The 14,712-nt window shown below is 52.5% G+C and overlaps 1 protein-coding gene across 11 annotated transcripts in view; it reads right to left on the minus strand.

Moving 5' to 3' along the window:
- SYNE3 (spectrin repeat containing nuclear envelope family member 3) overlaps positions 1-14,712 on the minus strand; it is a 118,310-nt gene that overhangs the window by 29,550 nt on the left and 74,048 nt on the right. For all 11 annotated transcript variants that reach the window (XM_078335707.1, XM_078335705.1, XM_078335704.1 and 8 more), the window contains 4 exons: positions 8,629-8,790; positions 7,157-7,504; positions 4,050-4,186; positions 1,648-1,822 (listed from right to left, as the gene is read on the minus strand). In XM_078335707.1, coding sequence (XP_078191833.1) covers positions 1,648-1,822; positions 4,050-4,186; positions 7,157-7,504; positions 8,629-8,790 — 822 coding nt within the window. The remainder of the gene's footprint in view (positions 1-1,647; positions 1,823-4,049; positions 4,187-7,156; positions 7,505-8,628; positions 8,791-14,712) is intronic.

The raw sequence follows: 14,712 nt of genomic DNA on the forward strand, positions 1-14,712 counted from the left end.
TGGGGGTGGGAGAAGGGGCCCACTGGACCCTTGGAAAGAAAAGTCATGCCTTGCAGCTTAAAAATTATGAAGAGAGGCCAAGCGTGCTGGCTCACATCTGTAATCCTAGCACTTTGAAAGACCGAGGCTGGTGGATCACTTGAGATCAGGAGTTCGAGACCAACCCGGGCAACATGGTGAAACCCCATCTCTACTAAAAATACAAAAAAATAGCTGGGTGTGGTGACGCATGCCTGTAATCCCAGCTACCTGAGAGGCTGAGGCAGGAAAATCACTTGAACCCAGGAGGCAGAGGTTGCGGTGAGCTGGGATCGCACCTCTGCACTTTCATTCTATCAGCCTGGGTGATAGAATGAGACTTGGTCTCCAAAAAACGTAACAAAACAAAATAAAACAAAAGTGAAGAAGAAAACAAATTCTTGTTCCAACATAAGCCCTAAGTGGAAAATCGCAAATGTAGACGTTTTGAAATGCAGGCACATGGCTAAGTAGTAAACCCAACGGTGAGCAGGGGCCAACCCTGGTTATTGGTTCTCCCACGTAATACCAAGGTGGCAGAAAAAGCAATGGAGAAATTGCCCCGACATGTTCGTCCCTGTGGCCCGTGGGATTATGGGAGCTTTTTGTTTTCTTCTTCACACACCATTACGCTGTCCAGGTAGGTATGCCCTTTATAATTAGAATGAACATTGACATAAATGGGGACTTACATCTCACGTTTGAGCCTTTTCCCACTCTTTGTGTCTAAGAATCTCTAGACACAAAATCATTGGACGGACTTCCGAGTTCAATGATGCCAAAGGCAGTATGTACAGGCACACTGGGCACACAGTAGTGATGGGCATCATGGCAGATGCTGTCTGCTGCCTATCCCACAGCCATTCCTCCTTCTCTCTTTCCAAACAACCAGCATTTTGGGATGCAAAGGGCTCAGCTCCTGGGCGCTGAGTCTAATTGGTACAAACAAGTTACAGCGATCCCATCATCCTTGCCAGTGATTGGTCCGGGAAGAGTCATATGACCTTGACTGGCCAATGAGCCAAGTAAGGGGAGTGTGCAGGTCAGGGAAGGATTTGAAAGGCAGAAGTGGAGGTGGAGAGGACCCCGTGCGCCGCGGGCTCTGTCCAGAGCCAGTTGTTCATGGGAGGTGCATGTTTGGAGCCATAGCAGCCATGCTGGGGCCATGAAGGGGGACTTGGCTTAGATCTACAAAGGGCCTGGTCCTGGTGACACCGCTGAGCTGTGGCCTGGCACCCTGGACTGCCTGAATGTCGCTGTTTTAAGCCACCACAGCTCAGGTCAGATTTCCCGCCACTTGTAGCCACAGTAAAGGCAATGGCCTGATAACGCTGCTCTCTCAGGACTGCTGATGCCTCCACCTGGGAGATGCTTGCGGGCGGGGAGCGTCCGTACGGAACCCCGGGTTAACCCCAGGCGGCTTCACCTCCTGCCCAGGAGCCAAGCTGACCTTTGCCACTGTAACAAGCAAGCATAGTCACTCCCTGTGCACCAGGACTCAGCAGACGGGAGCTCTCCCCAGATATCCGGAAGATCCGGCAATGGACCTTCCCCTGGGAGAGAGGCTGAAACGCGATGCCCCACCAGTGGCCCACCCCAGTCACAACCCGTTGGCAGGACCATGGTTACCTCGATCTGGGGCAGGAAGGTGTGAAGGGAAGGCAGGTCCGGCAGGCTGGCAGTGACCTCCAAGAGCCGCTGGGCCAGGGCCCTCCACAGCTGCAGATCCTGCAGAGGCCGCTGGAAATGCTGCCACAGCTCCACCCCGGCAGCATTGCGCAGCCTGGCACTCTTCCCCTTCAGGCTGTGAGGACCGTGGAGGGAGAAAATGAGGGAGGAGAGAGAGTGGCTTCAGTCCAGGGGTGGGGCCTCTGCTGAGACCCTCAAAAGGCCCAGTGTGTGCTGCTCGCTGCTCCCAGGGTGGGCTCTCTCCTATCTCAGTTGCTGGGGGTGTCTGCAGTAGTAGTTACAAGATGTAGTTGGAAGGAACTTTGGTTAATATCACTATGAAAAAGCATCAGTTGCAGGCCTGGGGTCTTCCTGAGAACAGACACTGGGGCTCCCTGGGACCTGTAGGCTCTTATATAATTTGCATGCATGGGCAGGATACGGTGGCTCACACCTGTACTCCTAGCGCTTTGGGAGGCCAAAGCAGGAGGATCACTTGAGGCCAGGAGTATGAGACCAGCCTGGGCAACATAGCAAGACCCCATCTCTACAAAAAATATTTTAAAATTAGCTGGGCATCATGGTGCATGCCTGTAGTCCTAGCTACTCGGGAGGCTGGGGTAAGAGGATTGCTTGAGCCAAGGCGTTTGAGGTTGCAGTGAGCTCTGATTGCACCACTGCACTCCAACCTAGGTGTCAAAGCGACACCTGTCTCCAGATAAATACATACATAAATAAGAGGAATAAGTGTTCTCTGATTCTATAGTAGTTATAAAGAGCTGGGAGTTTGGAGCCAGCTATGGGACCTTAAGGGGCTCAACATTAATAAGTCTTAGCTTTCTTGCCTCTGAAAAGGGCACCCCTCTCATACAATCATTCTAAGTGTTACATGAGGTGACACATGGAGACATTATTCTTCCAGTCACGGAAGAAAATTAATTCAGACTGGCCTTCCCACTGAGTACAAAAACAAAAGACAAAAAAAAATTGCCTGATCAAAGTTTTAAAAAACAAATAATAGAAATGTGAGTCTAACAGCCAAAGCTACTTCGACCCTGAGGACATTTGCCAATCTGGAAGAAAGAGCTGCAAAACTGATTTAGGGCTTTGGCAGCCTCTCAGGAGAGGGGCCTATCAAAGACAGGCAGATTCTGAAAACCGCGCCTCACGTGAAGCTGGCATCGCAAAGGTCATGCCTTCAGGATGAAAGTGCACTGCAAGCCAGTCAAACAGACCAGGGAACTACAGGCCCTGAGGATAAATCATGGAGACCCTAGACCAGTCCTGCCTGCCCCCAGGCACCTGGAAGAAGCAAACCAAACCCTTTCTTAAATAAGATACCGTCATCCTAGGCCCATTTAATTTCTACAGATAATTTTTCAAATAGAATGTCCAGCACCAAGTCATAGGTAACCAGTACCCGAAACCTCGGTAAGAGAAACCAGAGGGAGAGGAAGACCCTTAGCCACTCTGTCTCCCTGCCCGCTTCGTGCACAGGAAATCCAACCCCCAAGCCCAGCCCTACCCCTACCTTAGCATCCCACAGGGGATCCAGGCCACTGCCCCTATTTTATAGATGTGGGCCTGAGCATGCTGTGGGATGAGAGACACACAGCAAAGGTGGGAGCTCCTGGTACCAGGCAAAGATAGGAGATGCCCGACAGCCACGGGGAAAGTTGTGCTATGTTCAGAACACCTCTGAGGCTCATGCAGCAAAGACAGGTAACAGATTTCAAATCAACACTTTGCTCGGTTCTGCACAGAGAGGATACAGAGTGGCCTGAAGGGTCTTTAGACTGAAGACCCTTTGCTGAAGGCAAAGACAGAGTGGCCAAGGGTCTTCCTCTCCCTCTGGTTTCTCTTACCGAGGTTTCAGGTACTGGTTACCTATGACTTGGTACTGGACATTCTATTTGAAAAATTATCTGTAGATGTTAAATGGAAGCTGGAGGCCTTGCTGTGCCTGAGCCCAGGGGCTGCGGGGCAGGTGGAGGCTGATCTGGAGACACTCAGATGTTGAAGTCAGCGTCAGAAGGCAGGGGGATGGAAAATTGAAAGCCCTCCCTTTGGGCCATCACCGCTCCCCAATGCTAATCTGCATAAAGAGTCATGACCGGATGGGTGGCTGGGCCACTAGCCTGGATAAATGCAAGTTCAGGCCTCTTTCTTCGAGCAAATGCAAAACAGTCAAACAGGACAGTGTCTGAGCCAAGTGAGAACCTGTAAAAGCCCGTCACTGAGAGGTGCAGAGAATGATTTAGAAGTTCCTAGGCTGCAGGAGAAAGCAAGCCCGCCTTCTGGAGATGGGGAGACGTGGGTTCCAGCACACCCTGAGTCCCACCGCCCTCGGCCTTCCCAGATACCTCTGATACTCCCGGATGGCAGCCACGACGCTGTTGGACAGCGGCTGCAGGTCGTGGGGGAAGACCATGAGCTCCTTCAGCTGGGCCTGCAGCCGGGCTACCCGGGGCTCCTCCGAGGCCAGCGCTGCCTGTGTTGCCTGCAGCATACAACGACACAGCGGGGAGGGGGGATGAGGCTCCTTAACGGGATAAGTGTAGGGGAGTGAGTGTAGCCACTGAGGTTGGTTCAGGCTGGGAGGAAACTGTCAGCAAGAGCAGGAACTGGGGCCCCACTCAAGCTCAGCCCCCGCCCTCTCATCTCCAGTTCCATGACTTGGAACTCTGCTTTTACTGTCTGTTGCTGGGCTACAGTTCGGCTCTTTATTATCCCCTACCTCCCAGCATTGTCATGGCAATCACTAGCACCTAATGATACAAATAACTAATACTCAGGAGACACCAATGCCAGGCTGAGTGCCGTGGGTGTCCCATTTGTTTAAGCCTGAAAGGCTAGTCTGTGTCCCCATGTTATTTACACAGAAACTCGGGCTAAGGGCTCTCTGATAGTTGCAGAGTCTGTGGATGGTGGACCCGACATCATAGCAGGGCCTCTTCCTGCCTCTAACGGTGCTTTGTCAACCCGGCGATTATTCCAGGCAGGCCTAGAAGATATTTGCATGGACTATTACCAGTTGCTTCACTTCATTGTGTGCACACTCCAGACACAGCCTTTCCCTGCTGTCCTGGGAAGTTCCGCATTTGACCTTGATCTGCAGGACTCCCAGCACCTGGCCTAGCCCTGCTCAGTAGGAGGCAGGGTGGGGTAGTGGAAAGTGCATGGGCTTCGGCATAACACAGAGCTGGCGGGAGACCCACCTCTGTCCTTTCCTAGCTGTTCACTTTAGGCTGTTCCCTCATTGATAAATGGGGCCACTCTCACCAACCACGTGGGTCGGGTGATATTGACAAGGTACTTGGTACAGAGCAGGGTACCCTTGTCTCTCCATCCCCAGCTCCCTCAAACCCAGGAGGCAGCCCTATGCTTTACCCTTCTTCTTTATTTTTTTTTTAACAACCTCTGCTCAATCCTCCAGCCACGAGGAACCAGGGACAGCTCCAATTAGGTTTAGCCTGGGGTATCCACAGATGAACAGGGATAAGAGTATTAAGCTTAGGAGAGAACGCGCAAATAGAGGGAAGGATTTTAGGCAGCAGCTGGGGCAACAGGGGCCACTATGTAGGCAGAAGGACATAGAATCTGCCCGGCCAGCCCTGTTCATTCTCGAAAATATTCCTATCGCGATTCAATTAGTTAGCAAATGTAATGATGTCTATGAAACTTTTCATGGAAGATCAGACACAGTTGGTTTGTGGGAACTGGTAGCTTGGAAATCATTCATGAAGAAGCCCTGTATATCAGTCGCCAGGAAAGCTGGCTGGCCTCCAGGGATTTGGCCGAGGAAGGGCAAGGGTGCAGGGGTGAGCAAGACCAGGGGCTGCCCCCAGAGAGAGGCCTGTCCAGGCCACTGGAAGGCCCATTATCAACTTGAGGAAGTGCAGGACACCCAGGGCCCTCATTCCTGGAGTAGCCACAGTGGGATGCTGCGCCATGGCTGGGTGGCCTGGCTAAGCATGACTTTTTCTAGGCTCAGTTTCCCTCCTTGTAAAATAAGACTGCATCCCTTCCAGCTCTGATGCGCCATGCTGGTACCCGTGATGTTGTCGGATTTCGTTTGCTGATTCCCTGGAAGGCTCAGGTGGGTGGGCCTTGCCAGGTAGTTGCATTTCCTAACAGGACACTGGATAAGCCACAAAACCACCCTGATTTCAACCTTTGCTGCAAACAGTCAGTCTCCCTGAAACAGACAGGGGTCCTGTTCTGGTCAGCAGAGGGATGCCACAAGTCACAGCCAGTCCCCTGTTCTCTTGGGAGCATCTGGGGTTGTAGTCCCGGTGGACAGATCCCCTGAAGTCTGGATTCCTGGTCTGCTCCTCTTGCTATGTTGATTTTCTAGAACAGGCTCCCTGAGCTGGCCCTGTGGTTGGAAGCATGTGACCTTGAGTCAGATAACCTGGGTTCAAGTTAAAATCCCTGTCTCCACCTATTGGATGTATAACCACAGGCAAGTCATCTAGCCTCTCAGTGCTTCATTTCACACATAACAGAGATTAATTTTCCCAAAGCCACTTGGTTAGCAATGGGAGAAACTAGGACATCAACCCAGCTAGTCTGGTCCCAAAGTCCCATGCCTCACCACTGTACCATATGACCTCCAACGCGCATTGAGGCAGACAGTGCCAAGGGGAGGACAGTGCTCTTTGCAGGAAGGTGGTCACTGCAGGGTAACCTGGTCTGCTACGAGACCAGGTGAGAAGACAGCCCTGAAGAGTACGTGCCCTTTGTTTCTCCCTACAAAAAATACTTTTGCATATGGGCAAAGATTAGAAGGAAGAGAAAAAATACAACAACAGTGGCAGAGTGCGGGTAAGAGCTGGCGGGGGGGCTTTGCTTGTAGATATCTCCTGTGACACTGAGTTAATGATAATAAAGACAGAGGTAAGGAGGGCTGATGCTTCTTATTTTAAAACTTTCTTTATCCACATGTCAAGCTTCGGTGCATATACCTGGAGGGAGGGGTGGGGGAGCCTCTGATGGGATGTCGTGTCTGGGTCTGGGAGCAACCCCGTGCCACTGTGGGCCTCTGCTGCTTGGCCTCGTAGGGGCCCATGTTTGCTCCCCATCATCTCCACAGTAAGAGTTTCCCCTTCTGATCCAACATTCCCTGTTCCATGCAGAGGAAGCCCAGCCCTTATCTCACCACTGGGCAAGAGAGTAGCTTTGAGGCCCAAACCTGGTTGCCCGTTCCGCCCCTGCTGTTATTTGCTCCCAGACCCACCATGTGACCCTACGGATGTTGAGGGGGAAATCTCCACAGGCCCAGCTTCCTCATCCAGAAAATGGAGATAAACAACCAACTTGTCTACTCCCTGCTCAAGAAGCTGAGAAACCAAGAGTCCTAGAGAAGCAGCATGAGTGAGCTCAAGGCTCAGCGCGATTCTCCATCACAGAGGAGATCTGAGCGCACAGACGGCACCCCAGGCTCCGTGACTCGGCTAAGCATGCTTACCGAGTAGCGTCTCCAGTGGGCCACCAGCTCGTCCTTGGTCCTGGCCTTCGCCACAGGCTGCAGGCTGTCCTGAGCCAGCCTCTGCAGGACCGTCCTGAACTCGCTGAGCTCGGCCTCCAGGCGCTTAATCTGCTGCTCACAGGCTCCCCTGGACTTGAGCAGGCCTCGCAGGCGCTCCTCCTCCTCCTCCAAGAGGGCACGCAGCTTCTCCAGAACATTCCTCATCTCTTCCAGTTCTCCAGTAATCTTCTCTGCACCCAAAGGAGAGGTGTTCCGATTGACGCCCACAGCCTGCTCCTCCAGCCTCTCCAAAGACTTCTCGCCCCTGGGAAAATCTTTGGCAATGTCCTGAAGAGGGCAGAGCGGGTGAGGGAAAAACAGGCAGGGGGAAAAAAAAGTGGCTGCACTTTCCAGAGCAGACCTAGGACTGCCATGTGAAACACTGATTCCTGGCATCCAGCGTTAGAGCCAGAGGGGTCTTCCCAAGGGCTGGGCTGTCTACCTTGAGTGCATGGACCCCCCACCCCACCCTGAGAACCCTATTGCTTTCCTGTATTTTCCGAGTCATCTTATTTAGTCAAGGAGAAAGTCTCTGTCAGGTGCTTCTGTCTTTAACACTTTCTGACATTTGTTTACCTTCCTTTCCACGCCTTCAGCTGGCAACACTATGGAGCCAAATAGAGCCAAATGGCTCCATTTGGTTTCATTGTACTTATTTGTGTGGTTATCTGCCTATTTAGAATGGGCACCCTCTTTTCCATTGATGACGGTGATGTGTTTTCTTTCTGAATAACTAATCATCGGTGTTTTTAAAAAATGAGTCCATTTAAACATAAATGTTAAAGAAATAGTTCAGGCACTGCACAGCTGGAGCTCTGAATTACTAAAGACATTCTATCCACTGACTTTGTGGAGGGAGTCGGGGAGTCTGGAGACGGGGCCATGCAGGTGAGAAGTGGGGACCCCACTTTTCCCGATGGCAGGCTGAGGCCTGCACCACGGTTCTTCTCACCGGGCACCGTTGCCGTGTGCACTGGGTGGTTCTGTGCTGTGTGGGGCTGCCCTGTGCACTGTGGGGTGTCTTTCAGCCTCTCTGGCCACCGCCCACTGGGTGCAGTAGCAGCACCCGACACTCTATCCCCTCTTAGGACATTGCCAAAGGTTTTCCCTGGGGCGAGGAGTCTCTAGATGTTGCCAAATGCCCCAATTTGAGACCCACTGGCCTTGACCTTGCTGCTGTGGTCCTGGGTTTCCAAATGCTCTGGCTTTATGGCCAGAGATTTCCATAAAGCCTCCGAGGACCCCAGCATTTCATACAAGATTCCACGCTTCTCCTCACAGGGCTCTGTGGGCCATGGGTATTTATATATTCTGTGGCACCAAGCACTGTCCTATTAAAGAAACTATAACATAGAACCCACCCTCTGTGAGTGCCCCAGGGCCCCTTTGGCTGAGACACAGCTGGGGGTTACCTGCAGTGTGAACAGGCGCTGCGTGATGGGCAGCTTGCAGTCCCGCCCCAGGCAGCCGTTCACCTTCTCCACCACTGCCTTCAGCCACAGCTGGAACTCATCCACGCCTGCCTGGTACGCCTCGTGCTCCTGGGCCACCCGCTCCAGCAGATCTACCCGGTCCTGTGGGAGGAGGAGAATCACCAGCCATGAATGTCCTTAGCCCAGAAAGCCTGACGGCCAGAAAAAGCCTGCCTGTGTGTGTGTGTGCGCGCGTGCACGTGTGTGTGTGTGTGTGTGTGTGTGTTAGCAGGAGGTGCAACCAACCCCCAGCCCTTTCTCTGGACACAAAGAGCTCTCACTCTGTCCTGCCTTACGAGCAATACGTCAAGAGACTTGGCTTTGGAGACCAGAGCACGTTGGCACTGGGCCCTGTCATTCTGCAGCTGGCTTTTCTTTGTTTGCCACATCCTAGGAATGGCACTCAAGACTGGGGTGTGGCAACAGCAGCGGCAACATTAGCACTGCTACTACCATGTCACACTGTCATTTTGGGCACTCACCAGGGTGCTGGGCGCTGCTTTCAGAACTTTACACAGATGAGCCCAGTGAACTCACCTGACCACACATAAGGCGGTACCATCGCAATCCCAGTGTGACAGATGAGGACACCAAGATACAGAGAGGTAAAGTGACTTGCCCCAGATCACCCAGCTAGGTAGGCGCCAAGATTCAGTCTGAGAGGCAAGGCTGGGTCAACCGGCATTTCCAGGTCCATGACACAACTGTGTCCACAGGGTGTGCAAATCAGTGTCAAAGCGGCCCCAGTTCCCTGTGAATATGGTGATGTGTGTTGCATAGGTTGGCGTCATTGCTATTTTCAGCCAATCCCACCAAAGCTCTTAACAACACAGGGGCAAGATGATGCCCTGGGGTGGCTGACATTTGGAAAATGACGGTGTCCCTGCTATTAGCCCCTCTGCACTCCTAGAGACTATGGTTTTCAAAACATGCCCTGATCACAGTGCCATCTCCCCATATTCCTTCATGGCTCTCTGCTGGCCCCAGGCCCAAGTCCAATCCTTGCAGCCTAGCATTTCAAGGACAGGTCCCCATGATGTAGCTCTGTGGTCGAGCAGTCAAGACCCTGGCTTTGGGATCCCATTGTCTGTGGCTTGAACCTTGGCCCCACCTTGGGCACCTAATTAATCCTCTGTGCCCAAGCCCCCTCCTCCATATGGCATGGTTAATAACACCTGCCTTATTGGGAGAACGTGAGATGAAATGGGCCGGAGCTCACACAACGCCTAAAACAGACCTGGTAGCTGGTAAGTGCTTAACAGCCGCGAGGCATCGCTGATCGCCTCCTGCCTTCTCTCTCAAAGCTCTTCTCACACCCCCAGTGGGTGCCCACCCGCAATACTAACCCCAGACCCATCCTTCTCATTCTGAATCTTTGCCCACTACCCCAGGCTGAATTAACGACCTTCCCTCTGTGTCCCCAAACCACTGGGATGCCACTTCGTCACAGCAGTTGTCCATGGCATCGTCATCCACTGGGGGATCCAGGAGGTCCCTAGAAACAATGCTGGCCCTGTTATTTCATCTCCCAGGGTCTAGCTCAGGGCAGGGCTCTGTGAATACTTCCTGAATGGCAGGAAGCACACATCTGGAGTGTTTGCCATCAGAGGGAAGTTTCCAAAGAGAGCCAAGAAAAGGGGAAAAGGAGACTCACTTAACAAGCACCTAAGCTAGGGGTGCCTGGAACTTCAAAGCATTATCTTCTTTAATACTCAAACAATCACAAAACCCTCTCCTATTCTGCAAATGTCCAGACTGGAGTTGGGACATCACATAACTCTTTTGGTCTTACAGAAAAGATTCCAATGGCAAGTGTCAGACTCCAAAATCAATGACCGTTTCTGTCAAGGACCACACAGGAAATGCTCTTAGCTTGGCCTGCCCTATGGGGCTATTCCACCGCCGGCATACAACTTACGTTGTAGCACATGAGTAGCCACAGATAACGTGAAAAGAGTGGCCGCATTCCAATAAAACTTTAATCATGAGCCCTGAAATATTTTTCATGTCATTTTCACACATCCAGAAATATCTGGCTTTTCATTTTTTCCCAACCATTTGAACATGTAAAAGCCATTCTAGTTCATGCTTGTAATCCCAGCATTTTGGGAGGTTGAGGTGGGAGGATTTTTTGAGCCCAGGAGTCCAAGACTAGCCTGGACAACACAGAGAGACGCCGCCTTTACAAAAAAATAAATAAAAGCATTAGCTGGGTATGGTGGCACGTGCCAGTAGTCTCAGCTACTCCGGAGGCTGAGGCTAAAGCTAGGAATGTGTTGGATGTGGCTGAAGCTAGGAATGGGCTGGATGAGGTGAGCCATGGCTGGCTGACCTCAGCCCTTCATCATGGAGCCAGGCCCTGACCATCTGCAAAGCTAAGTCAGACGCCCTCAGCTGGGAAGAGTGAACAGAAACGTGCATCTGAAAAACCCCTTAGCTCTTTCAGATATACCTTCCCCTGCTTTGGGAATCCCCTCACCCAATCTAGAAATACTAATTCATATAAACCTTGCAGCCACCAGCGCAAGTAGGAGGAAACATCCCCATTTTAGAAATGGGGAAGCCCAGGCTTAGGACAAGTCCTTCAGTAGAGAGCTGAGGAGTTCTCTCAAGCCTGTGCCTGGTGGCTCATGTCTGTAATCCTCACACTTTGGGAGGTTGAGGCAGGAGGATCGCTTGAGCCCAGGAGTTCAAGACTGGCCTGGGCAACATAGTGAGATGGCATCTCTACAGAAAATTTAAGGATTAGCTGGGTTTGCGAAGCATGCTTGTAGTCCCAGCTACTTGGGAGGCTGAGGCAGGAGGATCGCTTGAGCCTGGGAGGTGGAGGCTGCAGTGAACTGACTGCACCACTGTACTGCAGCCTATCTTACCTGACAGACCAAGACCCTGTCTAAAAAAAAAAATGTTGAGCACTCCAACTGGTACTGTGAAACAGAGAAATATTATTGGAGGCATCATACATACTGATTTTAAAACCTATTTGTTATTTTTTGAGATGGAGTCTCACCGTCACCCAGGCTGGAGTGCAATGGCCTGATCTTGGCTCACTGCAACCTCCACCTCCTGAGTTCAAGTGATTCTCATGCCTCAACCTCCCAAGTAGCTGGGATTACAGGGGTGCGCCATGATGCCTACTTTTTTTCTTTTTTGTATTTTTAGAAGACACAGGGTTTCACCATGTTGGCTAGGTTGGTCTCAAACTCCTGTCCTCAAGTGATCTACCCATCTCAGCCTCCCAAAGTGCTGGGATTACAGGTGTGAGCCACTGCGCCCAACCAGAAACCTGTTTTAAAGTTTTAATAATTGAAATCGTTTACAACTGGAATACAGAAAGACAAAATTATTTCAAAATATGGGCCCTGCTTGAATCTGAAAGTGGAGCAAGCAAGGGGAATGGTCCCCTTCCTGCTTCCCACCTGCAGCCCTAAGGATGGTCCCGGGTCTCGGCAAACTCCCCTGCTGGCTTCTCCTTCCTATGGGGTTACTTAAATCCATCAAAACTCTCCTGGAGCCTCCTTCGTCCATAGGAAAGGCTCATTCAAGAAATGAAGTGGACCAGGAGTAACAGGCAGACGCTGAATGCCGGGCCCCTGGCCAGCGCCAATGGTGATAGATTCGGCAGGGAGTGAACTGCCCCATGGAAGTGCCGGACGTGGCTCCCAGTGTGTGAAGGAAGAGGTGCAGGCTGTGGCTCCCAGTGTGTGAAGGAAGAGGTGTGGGCTGTGGCTCCCAGTGTGTGAAGGAAGAGGTGTGGACTGTGGCTCCCAGTGTGTGAAGGAAGAGGTGCGGACTGTGGCTCCCAGTGTGTGAAGGAAGAGGTGCGGACTGTGGCTCCCAGTGTGTGAAGGAAGAGGTGCGGGCTGTGGCTCCCAGTGTGTGAAGGAAGAGGTGTGGGCTGTGGCTCCCAGTGTGTGAAGGAAGAGGTGTGGACTGTGGCTCCCAGTGTGTGAAGGAAGAGGTGTGGACTGTGGCTCCCAGTGTGTGAAGGAAGAGGTGTGGACTGTGGCTCCCAGTGTGTGAAGGAAGAGGTGTGGACTGTGGCTCCCAGTGTGTGAAGGAAGAGGTGTGGACTGTGGCTCCCAGTGTGTGAAGGAAGAGGTGGCTCCCAGTGTGTGAAGGAAGAGGTGCGGGCTGTGGCTCCCAGTGTGTGAAGGAAGAGGTGTGGACTGTGGCTCCCAGTGTGTGAAGGAAGAGGTGCAGGCTGTGGCTCCCAGTGTGTGAAGGAAGAGGTGTGGGCTGTGGCTCCCAGTGTGTGAAGGAAGAGGTGTGGACTGTGGCTCCCAGTGTGTGAAGGAAGAGGTGTGGACTGTGGCTCCCAGTGTGTGAAGGAAGAGGTGTGGACTGTGGCTCCCAGTGTGTGAAGGAAGAGGTGCGGGCTGTGGCTCCCAGTGTGTGAAGGAAGAGGTGTGGGCTGTGGCTCCCAGTGTGTGAAGGAAGAGGTGGGGACTGTGGCTCCCAGTGTGTGAAGGAAGAGGTGTGGACTGTGGCTCCCAGTGTGTGAAGGAAGAGGTGTGGACTGTGGCTCCCAGTGTGTGAAGGAAGAGGTGTGGACTGTGGCTCCCAGTGTGTGAAGGAAGAGGTGTGGACTGTGGCTCCCAGTGTGTGAAGGAAGAGGTGCAGGCTGTGGCTCCCAGTGTGTGAAGGAAGAGGTGTGGACTGTGGCTCCCAGTGTGTGAAGGAAGAGGTGCTGGCACCCGGAGAAGTCCAGGGTAAATAAAAGTCTGGTTGATGGGGAGCAGGTGCTCAGAGGGGAGATTGGGAGGAGGGGTGGGGATCCCGCTGAGGCCTGCGCCAGGCATAACAGTCACAGGCTGGAAAATGGCAGGGTGACAAATGGGAAGGCGCTCAACCCTCTCACTAGACCCAGCAATTATGCCATCTGCGGCGGGCAGAGCTGTCACGAATGTCAAAACCTGATCAATTAACAAGGGTGTGGATTGATGCCTCTGCAAAGGGCTGCACGAGTATCTCTGATTCATCACGAGCAGCTCTGATTCATGGCCAAGATGCCAGACAGACACGACTTCTGTGAGAGCCGCGGCTTCCATGTGCCTGCCTTTGGGAAAACTAAATCGGGATTAAAAACAAATAAGCAAGCCCATCCCCAAAGCTCACCTGCCCTGTCTGCACTGCACTTGCAAACGCTGTGGGCTGACGATGTGCCAATGCTCCCCTCTGGGCTTAGCCTTGGCCCTAGTCAAGAATCTCCCTCCAGCAGGTGGTCACAGAGGCTGCAGTGGAGGGAGGACCCCATGGCACTCCTGTGGCTCTGTCCCCATCAACCCTAGTAGCTATGCTAATTAACATGTTGGACGTCAAAAATGGTCTTCATCATTGAAACAGTGGCCTGTTCCTAGCACAGCAAGCAGAGCCAATAGGCTCTCGTAGGTAAAAGTAGGGGCACTAATCCTAACCTAGAGACCCTCCCCACCCTGAGGCCAAGCTTGGACCCCCCAGGAAGGCACTAGGACAAATCTATCCCCAGAGTTGGAGGACTGCCTTGAGAGAGACATTTTACACAGAGGAGGTCTTCACCAAGCATTCAGAGCAGGGACCGGGAGGCTGGGACCACCAAGGATCTCTGCAGGCTGCTGGGTATGTGGAGTTCTGACCTGTCTTGGGATGAGGCTAGAATCTCCCCCTTTGCCTGGGGCTTGAGGGCTGGGGACACCCAGGAGGTCAATGACTGGGGCTGCATCCCACCTTGCTGATGAGGAGCTTAGGACTGAGCAGTTAAATCTCCAGCCAAGGGTGATGGAAAAGTTTGCCCCTCTCAGGAGCCTCGCAGGCTTCAGAAGAACATGGCACTCTTTGGATCCATGAAAGCTCTATCCATGGGATCTGGTGGATGCTATGCTCCTCGACCCATGAAAATGCATGCTCATACCTTAAGAATACAACCTCGAAGGGGCTGGAGGGGCCTGCCTGGCCCTCCCCACCTACCCCTCAGTCCTCCCCATGGCCAGCTTCTGGAGAGACAGGAAACACCCCCAGGGTACACCACAGCGCTCCCATCTCAGA

Source organism: Callithrix jacchus, chromosome 8 (assembly GCF_049354715.1).
Source record: "Callithrix jacchus isolate 240 chromosome 8, calJac240_pri, whole genome shotgun sequence".
Lineage (NCBI taxonomy): Eukaryota > Metazoa > Chordata > Mammalia > Primates > Cebidae > Callithrix > Callithrix jacchus.